General features: G+C 41.1%; 1 protein-coding gene across 2 annotated transcripts; it reads right to left on the bottom strand.

Moving 5' to 3' along the window:
* Positions 1 to 14: 14 nt before the first annotated feature.
* On the bottom strand, positions 15 to 27,880 carry CASD1 (CAS1 domain containing 1). 2 transcript variants are annotated; one of them, XM_053359720.1, is made up of 18 exons: positions 27,348 to 27,880; positions 22,218 to 22,314; positions 20,929 to 21,049; positions 19,028 to 19,072; positions 17,820 to 17,882; positions 16,636 to 16,680; positions 15,894 to 16,017; positions 14,564 to 14,778; positions 12,484 to 12,909; positions 11,582 to 11,671; positions 10,210 to 10,329; positions 8,808 to 8,964; positions 7,501 to 7,580; positions 5,238 to 5,339; positions 4,394 to 4,534; positions 3,738 to 3,815; positions 2,105 to 2,197; positions 15 to 1,245 (listed from the first exon to the last, which is right to left on the bottom strand). In XM_053359720.1, the coding sequence occupies exons 1-18, from the start codon at positions 27,478 to 27,480 to the stop codon at positions 979 to 981; spliced, it is 2,397 nt and encodes a 798-aa protein (XP_053215695.1). In that variant the 5' UTR covers positions 27,481 to 27,880; the 3' UTR covers positions 15 to 978. The 2 variants fall into 2 exon arrangements, with proteins under 2 accessions (XP_053215695.1, XP_053215696.1); XM_053359721.1 differs by lacking the exon at positions 12,484 to 12,909.
* Between the last annotated feature and the right edge of the window lie 50 nt (positions 27,881 to 27,930).

Genomic DNA, 27,930 nt, shown 5'->3' with positions numbered 1-27,930 from the left:
CATGAGACCACTCAAACATTCAAAATTAATGTTACTTATGAAAACTTAGGAAAATGAATGAAAATGGATAATTGAAATGCTATGCTATACACTTTGTAAACATGGATAAGATTATAAATTAATGTGATCTTCCTCCAGTGCTTGAAGGCTTTCCTAGATATGTAGTAGCCATAAAAAACCAGTAATCCAGGGGTAGCCAATGTTATGGACTATAATTCCCCATCAGCCCCAGGCAGCATGGCCAGTGGTCACAGATAATGTGAGCTGCTCACAAAATGGTGGTGGGGGGGTGTCAAATTGGCTACCACTGCATTAACCAGAAACAAGTTACTAACCTCTTACCTTCAGAAATTCTCCAAAAATAGTAAGAAAAACCTGACCACATTGATGCTGAATTCTTTAAAGAAAAGGCTACAGCTGTTAACCCATTTAACACGGTGCTGTCCACAGATAATCAACTGGCTTCCTTAAGTAAACTGACAGGAATTTAACTGCCTTTAAGGCTCCAGGATCAGGGTCTGTTTTACTTCTTGCAATAAAAGCAGTTCTTTGAAACATACAAATGCATCAGTTATGATATGCTAGTAATTATTAACAATTTGATAATGTCTCAATGTAAAATTGACACAATAGTCTCTAAATGCCTCTTGAGCAAATCACACTCCATTCTTTAATTATTGGGAGAGATGTAAACCAGAAAAACGCTCAAGTAGAAAATATGTCTTTTTTCACACGCAGTAGTATACAGTGTGTTTCTGTTTCTTCTTCCTTTAGTGGGTGGATATCCCCCTGCAAAGGAGTGACATTTCCACCATGTCTGTGTTCAGTTGCCTTCATTTTGATAGCTTTCCTTCGTTGCCCAGACACAGAGAAGTTGTGGTTGGTTTGTGTAATTCCAGTTGATTTTTATTTCTTTAGTTTTGGGCTCAGGCAAACACAATGTAAGCTTGAAGCAAAGCTTTCCGGATTTATTGAACGCTAATGCCTTGATTGTTCTTGAAATGCCGATAGAAAGAGAAGTCCAGAAAAAAATCCACCCACACAGAGCAACCTTTTCAGCAGAGTTGCATTATCTTTCGGAACAACCATCTGTGCAAGATCATTTGTGATCAGGGAAATTTCATGCGCCACACACACAAATATAAAAGTGCTGACAATAATGTTGAGCATGGGATTGCCAGGAATCAGAACCAAGATCCCCTTGGTATCTGCTGCCAGCCAGATATGGTACTGACAGATGAAGAGCTGGAAAGGGAGAAAAAATGAAGTTAGAATTGCATTTATCAGGAAAATAAGCTTTAAGCCCAAAGCTGGTTTGGAACACTAGGCAAATATGCTATAAATCATGAGATATCTGACATGCTTGTGTCACAAGAGCAACAAAGACTTTAATACAGGCTAACGTCTTATGCAGAAATACCAACAGGATTTCCTGGGTCTGGTACATGGACCATGCGCTTTGCCCCACTTGCAAAAGAGGGCACAAGGTCCCAAAAGTTTGCATATACTTTGTGTCCTAGGCAAATTTGTGTCTTCTCTTGCAGGTATGGCCCCAAAATGAATTAGGCGCCAAAAACAGGTAATAATATCTACCACCCAGAAGGTCAACAGGCAAAGTTCACCCTGCCCCCCCACTTTAATTCTACATCCAAACTAGAAAACATTTAACTTGTTGAATTTCTGCTTGACACACAACTGTTAAAGACACAAGAGTCCTCTTTCTCAGTGTCCTCCAGAAACCATGCACAGAACTCAAGCTTCCTGAGTTGTAAGCCAGCTGTGTTGCTGTGCAGGTCTTTCATCACTTGGTATGAGGTTGGTTACATTGCTGGTATTTCAGGTGGTAGCTGAGATGGATTTAAGATAGTCAGCACCAAATTCCAGATGCCCATAGCTGGACAAATTCAAAATTGCTTTGTTAAAAAATGAAGCGGTATATTAGAGGAACATTTTTGTGCCTCTATATCTATACCACGTAATAGCTATAGTAAAGCCACCCAATTCTCGATTGTACATAATGCCAGATAACAAATCGACTAAAGTTTTATTGTAAACAGACTTAAGTGTTTGATCCTTTAAATTACAATAAAATTAGACTACTTGCCTCAAGGGAAATTCTGCCAAACCAAGCAAAAAATGAACTATATACAGAACGTGCATAGCCAGGTATATTCCTGATAAGGATAAAAGCTAAAATCTGAAAGACAAAAGAAGCTGCGTGAAAATATGTTTTAGGCTGCAATCCTGTTCACTTAGTTGGAAATAAATCCATCTAAACTCAATGGTTCTGAACAGACAAGCTAAGATTGGATTAATAGCACATCTATTGAAAGTATTTCATACATTTCATAAAATGCAAAACCTACTGGTTTTCAAACTGTGGTGCAGAACGTTGCGTTCTGTGAGTAGTAATCAGAATTCTGCAATGTGAAGATTGGGGGGTGGGGGGGTGGAATGAAGATCCTAGCCTTGTACAATTGCTTCCACTGAAAAACAGCCAGTGTGGCGTTTGCAAAGAAATACAGTGGTACCTCACAAGACGAATGCCTCGCAAGACGAATGCCTCGCAAGACGAAAGAGTTTTTCGTTTTTTGAGTTGCTTTGCAAGACGAATTTCCCTATGGGCTTGCTTCGCAAGACGAAAACGTCTTGCGAGTTTGTTTCCTTTTTCTTAAAACCGCTTGAAGAGGTGCAGTTGCGACTGACCGTGCTTCGCAAGACGAAAAACCTCGCAAGACGAAAAGACTCGCGGAATGAATTAATTTCGTCTTGCGAGGTACCACTGTATATTAGATATCAAACAGCTATCGTCCCAATAAAAGTCTAAGCAGTAGCTGAGCATATGAGAATGAGCCTGTGTGAGGCTCAGACTCATGCACCTCCTGCTCTCCATCCAGCAAAGTTGTGAGGAAACTGGAAGCAGCTACTTCCTGGTTTACACTAACCACAGTTTGTTGTTGCATCCCAACGGAGCCAAACTGTGATTTGTTCAAACTGTAGTTCATCAACACAAGCTGGGAAGCAAAACCTCTCTCAAAAAGCCAGTTTATGCAATTCTAACCTATATTTTAGCATTACATCTGAACCAGGCCTCACTGAGCACCCCGACATATATATGAGAAAACTAATAATTACTGTGTCCTATCAGCCCCAGACAACATGGCCAATGGCCAGGGATGATGGGAGATGTAGTTAACAATCTCTTGAAGGCCAAAGGCTCCCCATCCCCGCATTACGGGATGACACTCTAGCTTGGCTAGGAAACTGAGCACAAGGTGGGAGGCGGCCAGTGAAGGGAGCTTAGCCGGAGCTCAAGTGGACACCAGTCCTTTTGTCAATGTTTCCTATTGTAAGCTCTGGGACAAAGAATTTCAGGCCAGATTTCTTCAGTCTAAGTAACTGGATGAACACACTTCGGGGGGGGGTGAAGTTCTGTCCTTGAGGCTCTTCTGTAATGAGGGAACAGTCTGGTCACTTGATAGGGGAATGCCAGCCTCCAGAAAGAGAGAGATGGCTAGATGTGTGGGTTTTGGCACCTGACTGCCATATTGCCCAAACCCTGTGCACAGGGACCTGCACAAAACACCTTAGATTCCTGCACATTGTTTGACTCTGCTCCGCCATTACTTGTGAAGGCCAGATTTCTCAGTAGTTTTGTAAGCCTTAGCACTTTACATCCTGGGTGAGTGTTTATAATCAAAGACTGTAATTACAAGCAACAAAGGGGACACAATTACCTGCACAACTGAAACCGAAGGATGCATTTCATTGCACTCAGTTTTATTTTTACAACTGCTGGCCCATATAGAGTACGTCTAAAATATAAACATATATATTATTATACATTTATTTATTTATACCCCGCCTTTTCCCCTGACTAGGACTCAAAGTGGCTTACAGATAAAAATAAGAATAGCTAAAAACATAGGGGGGAATAGTTAAATTAAACACTGATAGAATTAAAAACTACATATATGGAGGATACATCAAAGAACACAATTATTTTGCAGTGCTAGAAATGAAATTAGTTTATTCAGTGGAACAGCAGTGTTGGCCCTACAAATTACACTTGGACTGCAATCCTATGCAAGTATACCAGGACGGACGCCAGATAAAATGGTGTTTAATCCTGAATAAACCTGCACAGATTTGGAGCCTTAGAGATGGTTTTATTCTGTGTTGAAATACCCAGTGCCTTCCCCCCCCCCCAGAAGTTCTCTATTCAGTGTAGTTGGGCAAAACTCTTAAAAGCAATGTCAGCAGACCAATAACCTTGGCTTCTTATGGCATGCCTAAGGCTTGCTACTAATTTTCATGAAGACTGTCCCCACTTTGAGTAACTATTCAGGAATTAACAAAGACAATAGCTGAGTAAGGTATCTCAGAAACTTACCAAAAAAGAAACAACTGAAATAAATAATAAAACATTAGAAACTTTGCTTGGAAAGAGTGGCTCCCCCTTTCCTTCTGAGAGGACTTGCTGTTTTTGAAATGTTAGATAAATAAAAGCAAACAACATCCCATGAAAAACGACCTGCAAGAGAAAGGAAGAACTGCTCAGTTGAAGGATTTAGCAAAGGCGCAGTTAAGAAGACAGTTCAGTTCAGGTACCCACACGTAATGGGCACATTCACCAACAATGCCTGAATTTAAAGAACCAGGGCCAGTCTCTTAAGGTGCAACGGGATGAAGTTAGTCTCTCTGGGTCAGGCAAAAGTGCCCAATGTGCTCAGTCTAATCATGTATTGCTGAGCAACTGTCTAATACACAAAACTTCAGACCAAGCATTTATAGCAGCTCTGGGGAACCTGTGTAGAGCCTCCTGAGATTATCTGATTCCAACTGCTATCAGCCTCAGCCAGCATGGGCAACAATCAGGGTTTGTGGGAGTTGTAGTCTGGCAACATCTGAAGGCCACAGGTCCCCTACCACTGGCTTACAGCCACTAATTTGCGTTTTCTGAGGTTTGCTGCATACATTTTCACAAATAGAGGCAGCTAGTAAAATAACCAGAGCAATTTACTAAAAAAATTTCTTCTTTAATTTTTCAATTATTTCAGATTCCTGCATTGCAGGGGGTTGGACAAGATGACCCTCGGGTTCCATTCCAGCTATACAATGCTATGATTTGCAGAGTGAGATCATAATCTGCTTTCACTCGCCTAAGACTGGCAGCCATAATTGACAAAGGCAAAGCACAAAATCAACATTAAAAAATAAAAATAAACTGTACATACGTATCTATCTAATTTCCACCTAAACCACCATTCATAGATGCTCCCATTTAGTTCAAAGCCCTTGGACAATGGCCAAATAGAAAAAATCTTCTCAAATGCACCCTGTAATAAACAGACATGAAAAGAATATAACTGTTCAGTCATATCAATGGGCCATATAACACAAATATTCCATTTCTAACAGCAGTTAAATGGAGATGCTCAGGGACTTTCATAAGATTAGAATAAAATACTTGATCATTTCACTGTACATTTAAGTCCAGCATCCTAAAATCACAGACAGCCTATTAGGATTTGTCCCCCTATCGAGGCATGTGAAAATACCCATTATTTCACATTATAATGTTCTGCATCTCAAGACTGGCAAAGAAAGAGACTGCCTTGTGCATTCTGGTGTTGTGTACAAGGATCTATGGATCAGAGCCACAGCTTGCAATGATGTAATGTATAATTGCAGACACAATCTACACTCAACAATTTGGAAAAAGAAGCATTCTGTTTCTTGGCTGTAATCAGACATATATTCATGATATCCATTACTGTGGATTACTTATTAAATGCTTTCTGTGTTCAGGCTGAGAAAACAAAAGTGAGGAAAACACTACTAATAGGCAAGAAAGAGGACAGTCAGGAACCTATCAAGCAATTCCTCCAGGAGAGCTGAAAGCTGGCCAGATGTATAATTTAGTTTAGTATTTTGCTGCTGAAGAGACACTCACAACCAACATTTTCTTTTCATTTTTTGTGACAGTAAAATTGCTGAAGAATATCCTTATTTTAAAAAGAAACAAAAAGGATGCATCCATGTTCCCTGAATAAAAACAGTAAAGGATTCTGCAATGTTTAATAAACTTTTCTTAAAGTTAAACATCTGTTTTAATCAGCTTTCATCAAAGTAAAGCTTTTAACTCTCCTATTAAAAAAAATAAAAAATGGCTAGATGCCCTGCAAGTCTTCAAATAGAAAAAAACAAACATGTCCTTTAAGTTTCTGAAAAGAAAATACATTTAAACTCTCTCTCTCTTACACACACACACACACACACACACACACACACACACACACACACAAACACACACACACACACACAGATGTTTTGAAATCCATGCCTAATTGTGAGGGCGTGAATAATTCTTTCCAAAGGAACTAGGAATTGAAGAGTTGCAAGTGCTTTGTAGAGATGGTTGTGAACAGTATTCTCTCTTAGTCAAGTGCCATTCAAATGCTCAGAATAAGGCCACATACGCCATAAATCTTATGCTGAAGTCACAGCTGAGTTGCATTTTAGCCCTGAAGAGCAGGCAGCATTGGCAAAATGAAAGCATTCCATATCCAAAAATATATACAAAATATATTCTTCCATTCAGCAATGAGTTTTTTTAATGCACAGCTGAATGTGGAAGCACATGCTTCTTATGCAGTTCCTCAGCCTGAGCACAGCCTGGTAAGCAAAGCTGGAATCCCATCAATCAGGGGAGTGGGGTTGGGAGATTAATAACAGAAACTTCAAACCAGCTGACAGGTGCTATTCCAATGTCTTTTATCAGGCTGCTGCTCATCTGGGCTGCAGAATTTCCTATTCTAAAAGCTTCAGAGTGGTCCACTAGACAGAGACAGGAATACAGTTCTCCTGAATATTAAATCCAATCATTCTACAGCTAGATGTTTTCAATTATTTTTATGGGCAAATACCAGAAAGCAAACATGATCTGGTTTTCATTTATAATATATTCATATTTTAATGTCAACAAAATGCAGGAGAAAGAATCTTGTTGTTCTAACTGCTCCTTTTCTTAATGTTAGAAATGCGCAAACATTTAATGCCCAAACATTTTTGATATGCCTTTCCTCTACCTCACTAGAAAAATGTTGGGACCTGGGTTTTAGCAACCAAGTCTACCAAGGTTTCAGCAAAAGGGGGGGGGGATTCTCTCTCCTCAAAACAAAACAGCCAGTTTTGGATGCAAGCACAGGCTGATGTGCTTTGTGAAAGCAGATGCTCCACCCTCAGACCTCTGAATGAACCCAAGCATTCCAACACCAATTTCTGTGGAAACACTTAATGGATTTACAAAAGAGCTAAAAGCATGTCCTCCACTCTCAGATACCACAACCTGTTCCTTACGGAAGCAACAGGCTGGTTGCCATGACTGTCCCATAGCTGCAAGTGCTTTGCTTTTGAACACAGCTTAAATGTTTGCTTTCTAACATGCCTTAGAATCCAAATATTTAACTTGTGCCAAAATATACAAATCATACAAACCTGAGAATATGCTAGAAAATATATACAGATGAACAGGGAAACTAGTTTCAGCAGTAAACCAAAATGCCAGAAGCAACTGCCTGTGGACAAGAGCAAAAACAAGACTAATGTTAGGCAGTAAGCTTTTTTTTATTGACTTTTTTTTTACTGTTGCAGCTTTTACATTATACACAAGAGGGACAGCTGCGTGTAGGTGGGAATGAACATTCAGATAGAAATTTTTCTGAAAGTGCGGCAATACGGAAACATGACACCCACCCACAGTACATTACTTCAATAGGATGCCCTTCCTAACCCACATTCCACCCCAGCTAGTCATGTATTGTTAAAGCAGACTGCAGCAAATGTCTGACTGGGCAGCACCGGAGGGCAATGAAACAGCCAGTGCGGCACTAGCCAGATAGTCATGGCAGCAGGGGCAGCTTCACAGCCCTCCCCACAGTCAGGACGAGGGTTTCATTTGCCCCCAGTGACATTACACAGCCAACTCCGATTGGCTATATGGTGTCAAGGTGGTGACATTTTCACTAAGTGAACCCTGACCGGTAATAAACAAGCCCTTTTGAGTTAGGAAGAGAAAAGAGAAGCGCCAGATCAGGGAAACTATGGCTGAGAAAAGTATGTGAAAGGTAGTGTTATTTCCCTCCATGGACCCTTCCAGCAGAGAATTCTCTACTCAATAAGAAGGTAGGCCACACATTACCTTGAATTATGGCTCTTTGCAGGCCATCATTCAGCATTAAGCTCTCAGGCCAAGAGGTGAACCAAGCATACAATAAAAAACAACAACACTGAGGTATTCAGGAGCCTACTACAAACTATATAATGGTGTGTCCAAACACATATATTTTATATCCATCTTTTGATTGTTTTAAAAGTGCAAGTTAATTTTCTAAATAGTTCTAGTATTTTCTCTTAAATTGTTTTACTGTTTTCTGTTAACCCAACACAAGTAAAAGGTTAAATATTGGGATCCCAAGATAATAATAATTACCTTGGCCGGGCTCACCCTTTAATGAAAGTAAGTAGGCTAGGCCTGCCTCCTTTCGCTGAGCATTCCCCCATCTTCGACCCTCCCTTCCCACAAAAGGCCACATTAACAATGATAATCTGTGACTATCTTCTATTATGTCATTTGGGTCAGCAATTGAGGCAGATAGAATATTTTTGCTTTACAAGTGTGTAGTTTGATTTTACTATTGAGAATGTCATGTATTAAAAAATCACAATGCTATTTAAAGTTGAATATAACTGAAAGCAAAATAAAGTGCTTAAGTTATTTTAATACAAAAGAGAATCATATTTACCATTGGACTTCTTCTGGACTATTTGAGGCCATAGAGCTAATGTAACATATATGATCATAAACCAGACAGTGACTAGAGGAACAAAGTAATAGAACTGGTAAGACCGATCCATCACTATGCACAACACCACAACCAAGAAATTCAGTCGAAATAAAACCTGTTAAATATTGGAGAAAAGGGGAAGTATTTCTTTATTAAATGTAAGGAATGGCAAGTGATTTTTCATGTATATTTTAGTGTAAACAACTTCAACAAGGTAACATTTGCATCTCAAGTGACAGAGTACCACAAAGCATTCATATCTTGAATTATTTTTACTACAGTAAGCTTACGTAACAATTTTGCTGATCAGGCTTTTCAAAACATAAAATGAAAACAGTTTAAGAGAAGCCAGCCTTCTACAGACTTGCTCTATCCAGCTGCTCTGTATGTACAGAACAGCGTGAAATTAAAAAAACTAACACAACACAAAATAAATTCTTGCCTATATAACTATTGTTACTGGGTATCAATCTGTGAAGTAACCATTTCTTCTTCTTATTTAATATTAAAGGATAGCTATTTAGAGTTGTGGATGGCTATAAGTTTGGTTGCAAGGTTATATATCTCAGGTTACATGAGGCATTAGGCCTCAGACCTCTGCAAAAGTTACAATGTATGGTGCTTTAAGTGCTGACAGAAGCCTTGGTTACAGATTATTATTTTTTAATTATCTGCCCTTCATCCTAAAATCCCAGGGCGGGTCACAACATTAAAACATAGTATTAAATACAGTTTAAAACAACCTACAATTCCAAAAAAGTGGGTCCTAAAAACATACACTTCAAATGTCAAAAGCCAGGATAAAAAGGTACACGTTCAGCGTTCTCCAGAAGCTATATAATGAAGGTGCCAGATGTACCTCTGTAGGGAGGGAGTTTTACAGCTTAGGGGCTACCACAGAGAAGGCCCTCTCCTGGGCTAACCCCCACACCCAATTTCTAAGTGCAAAGAGGGCTCCAGTTGCTAAGGAGGGGGATCTTAGGCAATTAGTGCTGAAAGAAAACAAAATCATACTCTGGTGGCACACTTAAGTTAAGGCAGGGTTTCCCAAACTTGGATCTCCAGCTGTTTTTGGACTACAACTCCCATCATGCCTAACTAGAAGGACCAGTGGTCAGGGATTATGGAAACTGTTGTCCAAAAACAGCTGGAGGCCCATGAGCCAAGCCAATTGGGATCCAGAGAGGAAGGGGTGAGCTTTCGTAAGCCTCAATTACTTTTTTGAAGTCTTGCCTCCTACTGAATAGGGAATGAGCCAACATTGGGAAGTGGCAGTGGCAGCGGGCAAAGTACTGGGTTACATTTGGAGCAGTCACTCAGAATTATTTTTATACACATAAAATTTTAATTCACTTCTTACCTGACACACTCTATAAATGCCAAAATCTCCTTTAATCCAGAAGTATGAGAAATGCCCGTAGCCCGTTTGGAATAGATATGCAGCAACCAATACACGGATGTGCATGTACACTGGCAGAAACTATTAATAAAAATGTAAATTTTATTTTTTTTAAGCTAGGTAACTTTCAAAGATTAAATCCCACATTAAAGTGTGCAAAATGAGTAAGTTTTCCCCCTCACTTTATTCTGCTTTTGAATATAATCTCGTTTACAGAACTTTAAAGCTCACTATGTCTCACTGCCTTCTAAACTGATTTCACATTCTGGACTTCCTCAACCCAGCACAAACCAACTATCTGTTCCACAGCTGAACAGGCAGGCCTCACTATGCAAAGATGCTTGTGTACAGATTGGCACTGAATTCAAGGCTGTGGTGATTAACCTTTTGGGAGCTGAGGGTCACAATGATCCATGGTCAACCTTTGGTGGTGGTGAGGACCACATGTCAAAGCTGGATGTGTCTAGAGCAAAAGTGGGCGAAAATGAAAAGGACACATGGTGGGAGGGGGGCTGGAAGTCACAAAAATCTTTTGTCATAACCAAATCACAGCAGATGACCTACAGTGGTAATTAGTGAAATTTATTTATTTATTTATTTATTTATTTATTTATTTATTTAATGTAGACATTTTGTGGGGCCTTAGCAGCCATGGAAAGCCTTCTGCCATCATAGTATTACAGTGGGGGGATCCATAGGAGCAGTAAGAAATAATTTGGTGGGGAGGGGGTTTCATGTGTCCCAAGGGCTAGCCATCTCTGCTAGGGTTGGAGCAATAATCCAAAAGTGAAATTAGAACAGAATAGGATATCTGACTTTTCCTAAAATCACCGAGAAGCATCATTAAAACAAAACAGCAACCATTTCCAGATCAGGTTGGGATGATCAGACAATAGGGAGGGGGTGAAGTCACCCCTCCATACACACACACACCAATAAGGTCCTTCTGCTAGGATAATTCAAATCCATTGTGGATAGTTCTGAGAGGAAATATCCACCTGCCTGAAAATGGGTACCATGCCCAAGGTCTCTTTTCAGAACTGATGGGTTAAAATTTAGTAAGCCTACTAAAGACAGCATTATATATCAGTGGCATCCTCACCAATTAAAACACATTCATGCACAGTACAGCACTTTGCACCACAGGTGAAACAAGGAAATTACATTGTCACTTTTTTTGGAAAAGTACATCTTTCAAAACAGACCTTAATCACCCCAATATGGAATTAAAACAAATAAAGACTTCATTTAACTATTCAACTTTTGCTTCAGTAGTAAATCACACAAGACTATTCCTCATGCAAAAACTGTTAAAAGTGCAAAACAAACTTACAGTGCTTGCTCCAGAGATATGATAGATCAAGATGACAAGCTGCATCCAGCCTTTCCATTCATCTGTTTGTTCCCTATTTAACACCTTAGTCTGTGCAAAATAAAAAGAGAGCATTGCTATTCCAACAAGTGCAAGCAGAGCACTACAAAACAAGGAAACACTACTATGGGGTGGATGTGTCTAAAACTACTATATAAGGGGAAGTGCAATAACTGTTATTCTCCAATTATGTTTTATGTATTTTGCACCACTAGGAGTGGGCTACAATCCACATGACCGATACAGAACTCTGTGTAAACGACAACGGCTGAGTGCTTTGGCTCCCCATCTAATGCTAACATTGTACTCTGCCTGATAAACGGTTTTGAAACTCAAGGGACAGAGGTCCCCGTTGGGAGCAGGGAAAGAGAAGCCTTGCTGAATTTACATTTGGCCACTCTGGCTCAGGGTCATGACTGAGTAAATGTTGTCGAAACATCCACAACTGCTCATGTGTTGTTTATGCATGGCGTTTTTCTGGAAGTGACAGTTTTATTTGAATCTATCTACAACAGGGTTGGGGATCCTTCTTCTGCCCGAGGACCACATTTCTTTGTGGGCAATCTTCCAAGAGCCGCATGCCAGCGCTGGACAGAAGCGGGCAGACAACTGAAGGAAAATGTTACCTTTGTACAGTAGACTAGTTTCTACATGCACCTCTCACTGTCCGCCATCCAGGCAAACAAGAAGCATTAACCCCTTTTTTGCATTGCCTTCATTGTTATTGTAACCTGTTTAAAATTGTAAACTCAAGAAAAATACTTTTTACTGAATGAAAACTTTGCTAGAGTTCAAGGACACACCCAGTCAGACAAAGAGCCTGTGATCTTTCAGAAATAAAAACAAAAATAAAACAGGCTTACCTCTTTAGTATTTTCCGTGTAAAACACACCTAACACTAGGATATAGATGATTGGTATGAAGAAGGATGAGTGAGTGTAAAACTTGTTTTCTTTCATGAACAGATTTGCTCTGTCGCACAGGTAGAAGTAACCCATTATCAAACCAAGTCTGCATAAACACTGCAAGGCTGTCTCTAGAGTAGAAACGGCTGGAGTGTTGGTGGCAGGTTTCTTCTCTTCTCCACTCTCCATATCTGTACATGGCTTATTCTTCTGGTGATTGTTACGACGTATGAGAACAAGAATTAAATATCCAATTATGGAGGAAGCAAAAAACCCAAAGGCTAGTTTTTGTATCAAAGTGACAGGAGGCTGAGGCTGGCAGCACGAACCATCAATGGGCTTTATAACCTTGTTGCAGTGGATGTTTATCAGAATCATTGCATTCTGTCCAGGAAAAAAAACATAATTCCAGCCATTAGGATATGGAATTGAAAATGTCGTACTACTCACATGGTCTAAATGAATGGCAGGATGTTGTTTTCTTTTTAAAAAAAACACAACAAAATGTTGTTTTAAATTTGTTTCACTGAACAAGTCCAAACTATGGGCATCAAGAGACAAACTTTTTCTATCATCCAAGGGCCAAATTAAATGAGATGTTGGGAGATCCATGATTGGATCTCCCATAGTTTAACCTAAAACAAAACAAAAAAAAGTGGAAGATCCCATCCTCAACCTCACAAACCTTTGGGTTTTTTTGACCCTTCGTATTCAGGGTGACAAGACTGCTAGGATCCACTGCTCACCGTATATTTTTCTAATCTGTGTTTGACCTACTTCCACCCCCAAATTCCTTTCAGAGGAATGCAGTGTGCTGATTCTGAAATTATACTTCCTGTTTAAATAAAGATGCTTTATTTTTGTTTTTTAATAGAACAGAACTTTGTATTAATATAGTACTCCCCCTTCAGCATTCAAAAAACTTTCCATATATCTGTTCACATACAACATTAAACCATGGATTAGCACTACATCCACACTCATACTTCTGTGTGGTTGGAGAACTTTGCTATTTTCTGTTTCATAGAATTCTGGCCAACTTTGTAATCCATGGTTGATGTAGGGTTGTTCTGAAACTCCCCCAAGTTTGTTTTAAAGCACTACCCAGGACTTTATGAAACCAGAAGTAAATCAAATCCTTCTCCTAGCCACATATGAGGGGAGAAAAGACAGAAACAAACAGTGCTAAACTATGGGTTAGGAGTTATGTATACAACAGCCCTGTAGGCAATCAGCAATTCTGATTTCTCTAAGCATCACATCCTTAATACAAAGCAGTATACAATGATCTACACTGTGTAAAATATTTTTTATTAAATAGTTTGAAAATAATTCTGTAAACAATACAGCCTCATTATTATTTTAATTTATTACCCACCCTTCCCCCTAAGGTCCCAGGGAGCGTTACAACAATTTACAATACTGTCAGAGAAGAGTTAGAGTTAGAAGATTCCAGTTTCCCAGAGGGAGAAAGCATTCCCCAAGGGGGGGAGGAGAGCAGTGAATTGAAGAGAAGAGAGCAAGAGGAACAACAGGGAGGGACCGGCTGTTCCCAGGAAAGGCAAGGGTTAAGTTCTAGCTAAATTCGGAGGGGAGATACAAGCCAGCTCTAGCCAGGAGGTTAGAAAAAAGAGTGGCTGGTCATGGAGAAGCAGAGCTCAGAAGGTATCTGAAAGAAGTGACTCTGAGGAATAATATTTAAGAACCGTTTATAAGAATGTTTTGTTAATACGCAATAAAAAGTTTTATAAAAGAACAAGAAGCATTTGTGTGGTGATCTGAAGAGGACAACGACCAGTCCTGACAAATACAATATTAAAAACCCATTAAAAACTTACAACTGCTAAAAATGCAGTAGCAACAAAGTAGTGTCTAATAAATCTAATAAAAATTAAGACAATTTCCTACAATTGTCAGTCTTTTGGCATTCTAAATCTTAAAGGCTGTTTTCTATAAAGAATAATAGAATCAAACAAGTGTAGAGCTGGAAGGGAGCAGGAGTCATCTAGGACAACCCCCTGCAATGCAGATTACTTACTATTTCTCTGCTTGATTCAGAAAGGTGTATACCATCTGAGGACTGACTTATAGTTTCTTCTGCTATCAGCCTAGATACACTGAAAATTTTTACTTTAGCTTTTGAGTTTTTTGAGCTGCTGTTCAGGATACTGATTGCTGCTTCATTGTAGGCATCTATTTTCTCATTAGTGATCATTTTCCTGCTTTCACTCAACATATCTTCATAAACTGGATCTGATGTCAAAAGAAAATGGGGATTTTAAAAAAAGAAGCAATAAATACATACATACATACATACATACATACTCAAGCTCTAGATATACTATTCTCACCCGCTAAAATGACCTACTAAAATAAGCCTCACATGTCTCTCCAGTTAGACCCTTAGAGGGAGCCCTTTTCAAGTCTGTGCAGAGGGAAATACGCTCCTAAAATTGGAGCACTTTTCTTTCTGCAAAGAAAGCAGTTTGCATTTAAGTTACTAAGGGAAGCACTTTGAATATTGCTTCCTTTGGAAAGAAAAAAATGCTCCTTTTATAAACAAAGGCATTTGAAGCTCCTTGGTGAGCAGTTGGGAAATGCTGCACAAGGAGCTTTGGAAATTTTGTGCTTGTTGCTTGGGAAATGCTGAGTCCAGTTCTTGCAGAAGAGTTTGTGCTGTGCTTTAAAAATGCCCAACAACCTGGTGGTCAGGCATTTGGGAGGCACTGTTCAAGGGGCGTGGCAGGCACTGTCAATTGGCATGGCCTGCAAAGCCCCCTTTGGACTAGGCCTGCCATTACTTCCCCACACCTTATGTCAGATGTGGGACAGGTGGATGTGGCTTGGCCAAAATGGGCTGCTGAGCAAAATGAGGGTTCTCTGTCCCTGAGTTAGGGCATGATCGTAACACAGTATTTCCTGCAAGGAGGACAAACAAGCTATCTGGTCTCAATTTGCTGATCTAATAATGAAACAAGCATCCTATTCCTATTTATTCCAGTGGCATTAAAATGTATCTACTCATGAGCAAATCCATTGTCTGGGCTGCCACTCAAAATTTTAGCTTCTAGTCTTTCCAGTCAGTTGACCTGTTGCAGCCTAACCAACCATTTTTCCCCCAAAGTGGCCAATGCTCTGTGCAGATACCGTGCAGATAATAAGAAATGTGTTTTCCCACAAACTGAGAAATGGATTTACCAGTTAAGCCATTCACAATCTGGGACAAACAGCAGCAGCTGTTCTTGGAATACATCATAGAATAAATCTGGTGTGGAACTGCAGACTGGAATTGCAAGCATTATATACAAAAATGCTTAGCTAATGAATTTGTTTCACCACAAGACACAACAGCTATGTCATTATTTTACCTTGTAAGACCCAGTAGACATCACTGCTCTTTGCCAGTTTTTCCAGAAAAGGGGCAATTGATGTGATATTGATTTTATACTGTGTGAGGGCTTCATTGCTGCCATTGTGAATACTGATAGACCACTAAAAGAGTATTAAAAGTGAATCAGTTAGAATATGTATTTGTGGACAATATAATCAAAATAGTTCAATATTCACAAATCTTCGCTGATGTTTCAAAAACAGGATAGCTGAAGTAGACAAACACAAGAAAATTCTGAACTCTGTACTCTTGGGTAAGGAGCATAGGATATTGTGAACTGCAGTTGCTAAAGGGCTTTGATGCAAATTTAAATTAAAAAAGATAACTACCTAAAATTGACAAAACATACTAATAAAACATTCAAAAATTATCTATTGCTCCTTCAGCAGTTTCAAATATTAAATGATACCCACAACACACATCAGTCCCCCTATAAATTTTTATCCCGTAAGACCAAAGAAGGTGTTCCGTGCCAGAAGTATCTGTCTATAAAATTAAATAATATTGCCCTAGAACCAGAAAGACAGGGAGAGAGAGAGGGAGATGGGGATGCACAGAGAAGCTTAGGCTGTGAGTTACAAGACAGAAGTGTGAAAGGTTAGTTAATGAAAACAATACACAGAAAGAAGATCATATGGGATTTTAAAGGTCTGAATTTCGAAGACTACTGTTTTAATTTTCAATGGCCATTACAGTGACATATTAGATGAACAGCTTACCACAGCAGCTCCTGCTACAACTATGTGAGGCTTTGGAGAAGAACCCTATGGAACAGTAAAAGGGAGATTAGTCTTTTCAGTGTCTTCATAAAGGATATGAATAATCAAATGTACTGTACTGCAAAAATTAATCACATTAGTCCACATTTAAACCTCATTTTAAAAAGTAAAAACCTCCACAAGCTTTAATCAATGTATAAAATATGTTGCAGTTGATTTGGAAGCAATTAAGTTATGACATTATAGAAGCACTACTGATGAAGGGAACTGTGGAACTGTTTTCTACTTAGCAAAATCTAGAACGTCACTTAAATTAAATATCCACTTAACTACACTGTACAGTACTTTGTAATTGTTTTGTTTTAACAATGTAACATCCTAAACCTCTGCAATTTTCACATTTTAAATAAATAAAGACACACTTCAGAGTGCCAGTGCATATTGAAAAAAACCTGAGGGATAACTAGCAGTTTAATTTATACTATATTGAAATTAATTTCAGGACCAGAACTGCCTAATGTACCCCCACCCCTGGGATTGTTGAAATATATTGCCATAAAGCAGAGGTTTTCAACCATTTTGAGTCCACAGCTCCCTTGACAAACTACATTCTTTCTGGGGCACCTCTGTGGGGCTAGCCCAGTTATGTCACCCCTTGCCTGCAGAGCTGGCAGGCTCTCACCCCTTTTCGAACAGCCTCCCTTGTGGAGTCTTCCCTCAGCCTCCTCTCCCCTCTCCTTGGGACTCTTCCGGGCAGCAGCTGCTGCTGCCCCGATCTCTGAGCTGCCCCCCCTGCCCCAAAGAGAGGTGCTTCCTCATACTGCCCCACAGAAGCCTGGGACTTGCTTGTTCATTCCCAGCAGCAAGGGATAGTGGATTGGCTGGCTGGGCTCCCTCACCCACTTGCTTGCTTACTCCGAGGCTGCCTCAACTCCTGGCAATCAGCACCCCCTGGCCAGCTCCAGAGACATCATTCACCTGGGCAGCTTGTAGCCAGGGCTGCTGCAACAAACAGCCACATAAGGCTTGGGGAGGAAAAGGCATCAGAGGAGGGAGGGAAGGAAAGAAGGACAGAGGCCAGGGATGCCCGCGGCACCCCTGAGCATCATTCAAGGCACCCCAGGGTGCCACGGCACACTAGTTGAAAACCACTGTCATAAAGGAAGTTCAATAATGCAACTCACTTCAGTCCAAGATTTGATAAGCTGTTTCATAGATCCATTGACTTCCGGATACCACAGAAATTCCTGAGGGGAAATGGATGAGTTTATTAGCGAGTGGTTTACTCTCCTGAAACAGTCATCTTATGTCAGCATTAAATGTGGCAACTACTGACAGAATCAGCAGCGTTCCATCTGCATTTTCTACCGCAAACGTATAACACCTATAAGTAAAAATATGCATGTACACTAAGATCTTATGCTGATGTTTGGTCCTGGGCCAATCGGGTTTTTTGGACACATGCATACACATATCTTCTTTTAATAATTTATGCACTTTTTGTAGAAAACACTGCTGCTGTTACTTAACAGGACGCAGTGAGAAGGAGACTTGACTAACTGCTCAAAGAGGAAACTGGATTGTTTTCAGCAGTAGGAGTATTTTTGAAATTATTTTTGTTATATTCTGCAGCACTTAATTCCTTCAGATATTTAAGTATTTGTCCTCACAATCCTCCTAAGGAAGCTAAGGAAAACCAGCCCAAAGCAAAAAACCAGCCCTGTGGTTGTGTGTGTTGCAGCCAGTGCAAACTGTGGTAGCTCAACTACTGAGGTAGGATGTCACTTATAGATTACCCCAGTGTTGAAAGAATTGCATTGGCTGCCAATTAGGTACAGGGTTAGTTCATGTTTTGGCATATAAAGCTCAATACAGCATGGGACAAAGACCCTGAGGTCCCTTTCAAATCTATGATTCAACTGTCCAAAGGAGGGCCTCTTGCAAATACCATCTTGTCAGGAGGTCTGTTCTGCACAATGTAGGAATTGCTTTTAGTGTTTTGGTACCTACCATCTCAATTATTTCCCAATTAGTATCAGACAGGAGCCATCCATTTCGGCACCTACTGAAGGCTCTTTCAACAAGCCTTTCAAGTGGAGATATTTCTAAGTCTGCATCTGCATTGAAATTTTTTTTGGTTTTGTTTTATCACTTGTTTGCTGCCTAGGGCTCCTTTAGGAGGAAAGGTGGGATATAAATTTTATAATAAACAAAATACGAAAGTACTACTTTAGTAAATATTTATTTCTAAAGGCTTTTTATGTTGCTATACTTCACCCTGCTGTTTTGTGAAAGGGTGGCATATAAATATTATAAATAAATATAAATAAAATAAATACACATGCCAACTTCTTTTCTTCATTCTAGTTTAGAAGCAACTGGGTATGCTTACCACTTTAAGTGAAGATGATTTGTCTTCAAAAGGAATGTTTCCATGCTGTCAAAGTAAGAAACAGGCAAAGAAATTACGCCAGTTTCCAGAAATCCATGACTGTATTCATGTTATGCTAAATTCTTAATTTGATGTTGCCTGGTTTGTTTTGCTTTTTAACTATAAATAGCAGTTGCCTGAAAAGAAGGAGGAGATAAGGGAGAGAGGGAGCAGGAAACAGGTTTGGGACTATGATGCAGCAAGAGAAGTTCTTAATCCTATCCTCTCACCACAAAGTCCCAAAAAACCTCCCTCACCCCCACCCTGCTTCAAAGTTGCATCAGGAAAGAGGGTGCCATTGGAAGCTTCCCTCTTGACAAGAACAGCAGCTTTGAGGACCAGCGGAAGACAAGAGATTTTCATCCAGGACTCCAGCGTAGGCCTATATTTCTAATGGTCCAAAACCTGATTACAAGCTCTGCAACTGTTATTTAAAGGGAGGAAAATAAACACACAAAGCCAAGTGTATAATTTGGGGGCTTTTCAGGCACACTTCAATCATTCAGTGCCCTTTAGGTAAAATAGCTGCAAACACTGACATGCTCTTATTTTCAAGGGCTAGTCCTTAGTGAGACTAGGTCTCTCCCCCCCCCCCCCAATCTTTCCAAGTCGCCCTCTACTAACAGCAGTGGAGCACACTATTAGGACTTTCTCTTTGCCTGGAGTTCAGACTAAAATGATATTTCAGACTGCCTCCTCTCTCTCTCTCCTTGGGTTCCTGACTTAAATTCTTCTAAGATAGTCCTCCTCCTTTATCTTTATCAATATCTGAAGTGCAGCACTGACCAAAAGCTCAACCCTCTCTCCTTCTTTCCCTCTCTACTTCTGGGTTCTGAAGTTTGACCGTACCCAAGGTAGCACAGTGCCAATTCAGGATGCCGCAGGCTACAGCTAAGTAAAATAGGCATCAAAATTGCACATGGTTAAGGCACAGAGAAGCCAATGGTTGAAATGTATTCATGCCACCAACTTCTAAATACAAAGTTCCCAACTGCATTCTTCAGGTTTCCACTATTAACCACCTGTCTTTTCAGCAATTGGTTCTTTTCTCTGAAACTGCTTGATTAGCTCTCTTTCTGAAGTTCCCACATTCATTAGCCTGATTCAGACATCACATTCCTGATCTGAAAACTAGGGTGTCCCCATCATCTGCTGCTTCCTCCCATTCAGACTCCTCTCGTTCATCCAGCTTGATACAATACTTTGAGGTAAACTTCAGCACAACAAGACGGGATGCCCATATTGAGAAACTGGCTTGAACATTCTTCACAAATCAGAACTGGAATCCAGAAACAAAGTGTAATTTACAATCCTGGTGTGTACCCAGTGCTCAAACCTGAATTTCCTGGTACTGACATCCTATGTATAACCACCTGCTCCTGAAGAGACTATCAATGTCCTGAGAGAACTGCTGGGGCAACCTAACCCCCACTTTCCCTGGGACTCCTTAAGCCCTGTGTGCAAAGGCCTGCCTTGAGGGAAGGCAGAGGAGAAAACAAGAAAAGCCTAGGTCAAGGAGCTACTGCCACCAGCTCCTGTAGACAGCCTAAAAATATTTTGCAATATTTATTTGTATTAACATTTTAAATCATAAACCACCTTGGCAAGAAGGCACTGTACAAATGCAATAAATAAAAAAGTATTGTAAAGCTAGGCATGTAAGGGGAGGGAGAATACGGTGGAGGAACACATGGGCATACTGTGTTTTCCTAACCCAACCAAACCCGATTTGGTGGACCAGGAATGTGATGTCTAAACTGGATCAATACATTTTCAACAGAAATACCTTTACAACTAAGGTATTACAATGACTGTAGTTTTCTAGCAATAACTGTGATAAAAGTAAAATATAAAAACCATACCTTGACTCCATCCTCCTTAATTTGAGGGTTCAGGAGTTTCACAAATGAGTAGAACAGCTGACGGATCCTAGAATCACCTATAAATGCAATATGTTTGTCTACGAGGCAGGTTTTTGCTTCACTGTAAAAACAAACATTAATATTGATTTTCTTCAAGTATGACACAACAAAAGTAATTCACCCCCAAAAAACTGCACTGTAGAATATTCTGAGCACCAACTTATATCCCATATCCTTGATAATTCAAATTTGTGGGAACAAATTTTCCTTTTTCTTATAAAACACTACAAATATTGTTATATATTTCATAAATTGTTATGTTATACTGTCCTGCCATTTTTACATTCTATTAACTAAGAAAAGAGAATTGCAACACTGTAAGACTGTGCTGGGCCTTCAACTCAATCAGTTACTGGGAATTGCAAGTGGTCAGAGGGCTGCTGCGCTTATGTCCAGCTTGCAGGCTTCCCACAGGCATCTGGTCAGCCACTGCGAGAACAGGATGCTGGACTAGATGGGCCATTAGCCCGATCCAACATACTCATCTTATGCTCTCAAGTAAGCACATTTTTTAAGAAATCAGATTCAAAAAGTAAGGTTGCTCTGAAGAGGGCAGGACCCACTGATGCACCCTTCTCTCTGGTATAGTCATTCCCTGGGGTGACTGCAAAAGGCTTTAGATAATGTGAGAACTCCTCTTTACATAATATCTAGCTGCTACTAAAACGGTTTGAGATCAACTCTGGTGGAGGTGGGGAAATAGGGGTTTTGTTTCCTTCACATTTTCTTTTATAGCCTTAAAGCAATCAAGGTACACAAACTTGCTCACTGACAGGCACCTTAATGGTGCAATACTTTATGCACCAAGGCTGATGGAGGAATTATTAGATGCATCCTTCCCCAATTTGGTGCCCTCCAGGTATTTTGGAGGGCACTGGGCTCAGAAGGCTGAACTAGAGAATGAGGTGGGTGGGATTTGCCTAAATGGCTGCTTTAAGTACCAGTTTGCAATTGTAGGTAAACTGATATGGTTATGTGAGAAATTTCTTCATAGTAAGCAAGATACAGACTAACAATCATTACTATTTATTTCATTTCTGCTAATAAAGTGAAACCACTAATAGGGATAGGGGAAACTCACATGAGCAGAACAAACACATTATGTGCCATATGACATTCACAGTGTAGGTCTAAAAATGTAGTAATCCCAGAAACTAACACTGTACATTTAAGTGCACCCTTTCAATATTTTCTTCTTTAAGGGGAAATTTAAAAGTAGAATACCTTACCTCTGCTTATATTTGTGCATCATACAGCCGTGAGGCTGCCATACTTTCTCCCCAAGAAGTCTTCCACTAGAGAGAAGGTGCTCACAACTATCATCACCTTAAAAAAATAAAACACTCTGTATTATCATTTGATCAACAGCTGTGTTCACAACCCACATAGTAAAGATAGGCATTTTATTGCCAGTCAGAAAAGTTACAAACTTCTGGGCTTCATTTTAAAAAGGCTAAATTGAGTATGAGCCCAACACCTCCATTATCATTCCTTCAATAACATACTACTACTATATAGTAGTGACATCCTAGTTTCATTTGTTCTGCTTAGTTCACACACATGCACAATCCAGTTACAACTGGCAGCTTTAAAAAAAACTATGTTCAATTTAACCATCATAATTAACCCCCGAAGGCCAGGATTAAAAATTAAGTCATTTAAGATCCATGTAAGATTAATGAGGAATGAAGCCAAGGAACTCTGTGCTCACTTCCAAACCAGTGCAGTATGTGTAGCTTTGTCACTTGTGTGATCAAAATTGTGCATTAAAAAAAATTAAACACATGATCATTACACTCTATAAAGACATCGGTTTTACAGTATGATTAATGGATTGCACTGCTCTGACAACAAAATTGTAATGACAGAAAAGTATTACACTTTAATGTAGGTTCAACAAAGCCAGGAAGGAAACGTTGAGAAAATCTTAACAGAAGGAGAAAGCTGTATCACTCCTACTTTGCCCAGTGGCATGAGGTTTGAAGAAAAGCTATCTATACAAAATTAACAAAGGACATTTGCCTAGCAACTGTGTGAAACACAATCACTCACAACAATTTTGTTGTTTGCCCTGCACTTGGCCAACTTCTAATCAAACTGAAAATTAATAGTGTGAGTAAGAGAATACGTCTGGTGCAGGATTAACTTAGGTAACAGCTGTTATCTAGTAAAGAGGCTTGATTATGACCCGACTTGTACAGCAAGGACCAAAAGATGGCCTGCTAGGTTCTGGTCCAGAAGAATATGGGATCACATGAACAGCATCTGCATCTACCTATGTGAAACATCCTCCAACACTGAAGAAGACAGCTTCTGCTTACACAAGGCTATATTTGGTTTTTAGAATTACAGACATTTACACCTTCCTCCAAGTACTCCCATCTCTCCCTCCTTGTTCATGTTACCTCAAATTCTTAAATTGTGTAGTTTCAGTTTATAGTGTTCAGAAAGAAAATAGAGTTGTGTAAAAAAAGTAATAACGTAAGAAGAGCACTGCTGGATTAGACCAAAGGCTGATCTAGTCCAACGTCCTCTTTTCAGTGGCCAACTGAAGCCTATGAGAGGACTACAAGAATGCTGCATATCTTATCATTCTTTTCACAGTACTAATTTAAACTAAATATTTTTTAATTACCCAGATACAAAGCATAATTCCTTGAAGTGTCCTTCAAGATGCATGTCATGTGGCCATTAAATAATGTTATCATTCCTTAAATTTCAGTGCATAATGTGCTAGTATTCCTAGAGCAAACAACTACAGGTATATTCTAAATTACCAATTTATTTTAAAATAGAAATAAAAACTTTAGGGAGCTTATCAAAATTAAGAGGCTAGGACTTCTTCTGGAGCTACTTCTCATCAGAAAAAAATATCTGGGACTCTGCATTCTACAAATTCTGCATACTCACACAAGGAAGTATCACTCACTCAGAAGTATACTTCTGCAGCTGCTGCGAGTTTTCAAACGGCACTTTTTATCTGGTTATCAATCTGATTCTCAGTCTTGCAACAGAATGAACCTCAATAAAATACATAGGGCTTCTACTGGAAAAAGAATTGGTGTTTGGATGTTGTTTGCAGATGATGGACCCTTGACAGTGCACTCAGAGGAAGCTCTACAGAGACTCATAAAGGGTTTTGCCTAAGTGGAGTGTGGCCTCACCTTCAGCCTTACAAAGACCAACATCTTGGGTCAGGACAGTGCCAGCACTCCATGCATCAGCACTGGTGATCACACGCTTCAGGTGTTAAGATGATTTTGTCTACCTGGGCTCCACCATAACCCGCAACCTTTCCACTGATGCTGGCAGCCACAGCAATGGCGCATCTCTCCAAAAGGGTATGGGAGAATGTGATGCTAACGACCAATACCAAGATGAAGGTCTACCACATGGCAGGACAGAGCCTCAAACAAATACGTGCTCTTCCAAGTTCTGTCTCAGTGATGTCTATATTGGCTTGGTAATGTACATAGGATGGAAGATGGCAGGATCCCCAAGGATGTGCTCCACAGGGAGCTGGCATCTGGCAGCAGGCCTGTTATAAAGTTGTTTGCAAACGTGACATGAAGGCTGACAATATTAACCCTGCCTTGCAAACAACTGCAGTACCTGGAGACAGACAGACAGGTTGTGTATCCAAAAAAATGACCAGATCAGGAATGACCGCTGGGAGAAGCAGGGAGAGAAAAAACACCATAGTGCATCTGCACCAGCGAAACCAAACGTCTTCATCTGCCCCAGCTGCAATAAAACATGTTTCTCCTGTACTGGTCTCTACAGCTACAACAGGAGCTGTTAACTCCCCAATGGTGTAACTTTACCCCCAATGGCACACTCTTCCATTGTCTCTTGAGACAGATGGATGGCAACAATAACAAGCTTCCTTATCCCTTTTTGATAAAGTTGCAAAATGTTGCACTTTCAGAATAGTTTATAGAAGCATAGAATCAGAGAACTGTAGAGTTGGAAGGGACCATGAGGGCCATCTAGTCCAACCCCCTGCAATGCAGGAATCTTGTGCCTAGTGTGGGGCTTGAACCCATAACCCTGAGATTAAGAGCCTCGCACTCTGCTGACTGAGCTATCCCAGCTCTTGTCAGTTTTTGTTTTCAAATGATGCTGTATATCAAGGTACTCTGGAGATAAAGGATTTTTCTTAAATCGAAAGTTAATTAATTGTCTCACAAGGAAAAAAAATGTGAGGCTAAATAGATTTTTTAGATTACCAAGAAATTATTTTTTATTTTCAGAAAATGTAGTTTCCGGTGTTAAAGGTAACTGATAAAATAAAAATCAGACCCACAAGGCCAAACTGGTACCCAGAAATAATGCTGTACAGGTGAGACTTACAAGTGGCAAATTTCATTTGTTGTCACCTATAACACCCACATCAATGATCTTCAGCAATCCTAGAGAGTAGTATTTCCCTCTCACAGACCCTGGGAGAATTCCCAGTATAGAGTACTCGACTTCGTGCTGAAGAGCAAAACAACTTGTGGGAAGCTACAAGGACTCCATATAAGGAAGAATTATTTAAAATTATGCAGCCGCAAGTGCTTCTATATGGAACTTTATTTCAATGTTTGGGTATTGTAAGAGCACTCTTTTAATCCTCCAGCTTTGGAAGGCTTTTCTTTGGCCCTTATGTGTTAAGATTTTGCCATCTTATTGATTTATGCCATTTTACTCTACTGTAGATTTCATTTTAGTATGATGTTTACTGTTTGAGGAGACCTTTGGGCCAAAAAATGGTATATAAATAAACTGAATAATAATATAAACATACAATGCCCCAATCCCCACAAACCACATGACACCATACAGTGAGTGAAGTGATGACCACCCACTCATGCAAAAGGCTTGAGGAATTCAAAATACTCTTACTTCCAGTCACTCTGAACAAAAACATCTGAAAGCTTTTTAGGGCAGTGGGTAGGATTTCAGCTTGAGTTTAGTTTCTGGATGTTAGTAATCCGGATTCAAATACCTCACTCAAATGTTAGAAGCTCACTGGGTGGCCTTGGTCAAGTCATTACTCAACTAACGTATTTCCTTTGTAGCAAACAAAATAAAGGTGTATTGGAGACTCAATTCAGATGCTGGAGAGGACACGGGAAGCATTGCTTCCCCAAACACTTCTATAGGGAGCCCTGCTTTGTCTGGTGTTCACCTCTGTCACCACTGCTGTTCTTGAAAGCAAGCATATACATTTCTATTTCCAGTGTCAAATGAGGGCAGGACAAAAAAGAAGGGAGTCATAGCAGGGAGAGGTCTTAATCTTTTAATTTAGGATCTCGAAGCCACACTCTTTCAACGTATCTCAAGCACACCGCCTTCTCCTACCTTGCATGTCAGCAGCTTCTTGCAAAGCTGCCAGTTTGCATGATTTACACTCCTCACTCCCACACATTTTCTTTGTTTATACGGCACACTCCTAATTAGCTAGCACAGACCTCAGGCTAAGAATTTAGTTAAACAGCAACCCCGAAACCACTACAACTTCCTGCGTGGGTAATAATTTCTTTTTAAAAAAGAAAAGAAAAATGCAGCCAGCCCTTCTGAAGGGAAAGATCGCAGCTCAGTGAGAGAGCACATGTTCTGCCTGGCAGAAAGCTCCAGACTCAAGTCCTGGCATCTCCAGAAGCAGAGAGCAGGTGATGGGAAAAGGGGCATCTGCTTGAGACCTTAGAGAGCTACTGCCAGTCAGAGTTTGCAACACCCGGCCGGCCGGACCAATAGCCTGTCCCTGGTTATAAGGGCATTTTCTGTCTTCATTTTGCATTTTTATGTCGTGGACCGCCCTGTGATCTTCGGACGAAGGGCAGCACACACATTTAATAAACAAAGTAAAAAATGTTGCGCCCAAAGTCAAACAAGCCTGGGTTGTTTAATTTGGACAGCTGCTTCCTGCAGAAATCCGCACGGACCGGCTTCTCCTCTGCCCTTAAGGCGGTTGCTGCGGTTTTCTTGTCTGTCTGCAAACGCAAGCTGGAGCTGCCAAGGCGGGCGGATGTGGCGTGGCGGCGTGGGGAGAAGGGATGCTCACGCCGGGGCGAAGTTTGGCAGGTGTCAGTCGCCCTTCCTCGGCCAGCTAAGCGCTTGCGTTGCAACAGCTTGGAGGAAATGGGGGGAGGAGGGAGAAACGTACCTGCCTCCCAGAGACACCTGAAGTGGCGGCTTTCGCCCGATGCCAAAGGAAGCCCCTTCCAAGGAGGCGGCTCCCCTGAACTGTGGTGGTGGAGGAGGAGGAAGCGAGGGACCAGCGTAGCCCCAATAACCACGGCCAACTTCTCCGCTCCCTATCTCATCTCGCCCCTCCACACACGCCCTCCTCCTCCCCGCCGCCCCTTCCTCACCTCGGTACCGGCGCGAGGCGGCGTGGCAGGCGGCGAGCAGCAGGACGGCGCCCAGCGCCAGCGCCTTGGCGCTCCTCACGCTGAAGTAGTGGTTGATCTCGCGCTTGCCCAAGGTGTAGGCCAGGGCCGCCATCTTGGCTCCTCCATGACAACAGTGCGCGAAGGAGCGGGCGGCGGCGCACGGGCAGCTGCGCTGGGTCCCCAGCGGGGACGGCGGAGGGGAGAGGAAGAGCCGCCGCTTCTGCCGCCGCCACCAGCGCAGGGGAGAGAAGCCCAGCGAGAAGAGCCCCGCGGAGGCGGGCGGGTCGTCCACGTCCTCGTCCTCCGCTTCGCTCAAGAGCAGCGGCGGCGGCAGAAGCGCGGCCCCCTCCCCTTCCTCCTCGTCCGGGCGCCGCCGCTTCACCTCAGCAGCCAGGGGAGCGCCCGCTTTCCCGTCCGGTCCCTGAAGCGGCGGCTGCAGATGCTGCCGTTGCCCCCAGCGGCCATCCGCGCTCCCCTCGCGCTGCTGCTGCTGCTGCTGCTGCGGCGGCTGGTCCGCTATCGCCCCTCGCGGCGGCGCCCGGGCGCCTGGCCCCTCCTCTGC

The sequence above is a fragment of the Podarcis raffonei genome, chromosome 12, assembly GCF_027172205.1.
Source record: "Podarcis raffonei isolate rPodRaf1 chromosome 12, rPodRaf1.pri, whole genome shotgun sequence".
In the NCBI taxonomy this organism is placed as follows: Eukaryota; Metazoa; Chordata; class Lepidosauria; order Squamata; family Lacertidae; genus Podarcis; species Podarcis raffonei.
Note: the sequence above shows the minus strand (reverse complement) of the source record. Positions and strands in the feature narration are given on the sequence as shown.

Bases quoted from the DNA above. Each gene is read 5' to 3' on its own strand.
- CASD1 (XM_053359720.1), bottom strand. From the start codon at position 27,480: ATGGCGGCCCTGGCCTACACCTTGGGCAAGCGCGAGATCAACCACTAC. The intron at 14,779-15,893 runs GTAAAATAATGA...TTTTGACATCAG, and splicing joins TGTCTACTGGGTCTTACAAG to ATCCAGTTTATGAAGATATG. The intron at 2,198-3,737 runs GTAATTGTGTCC...TTTGTCTTTCAG, and splicing joins CTTCGGTTTCAGTTGTGCAG to ATTTTAGCTTTTATCCTTAT.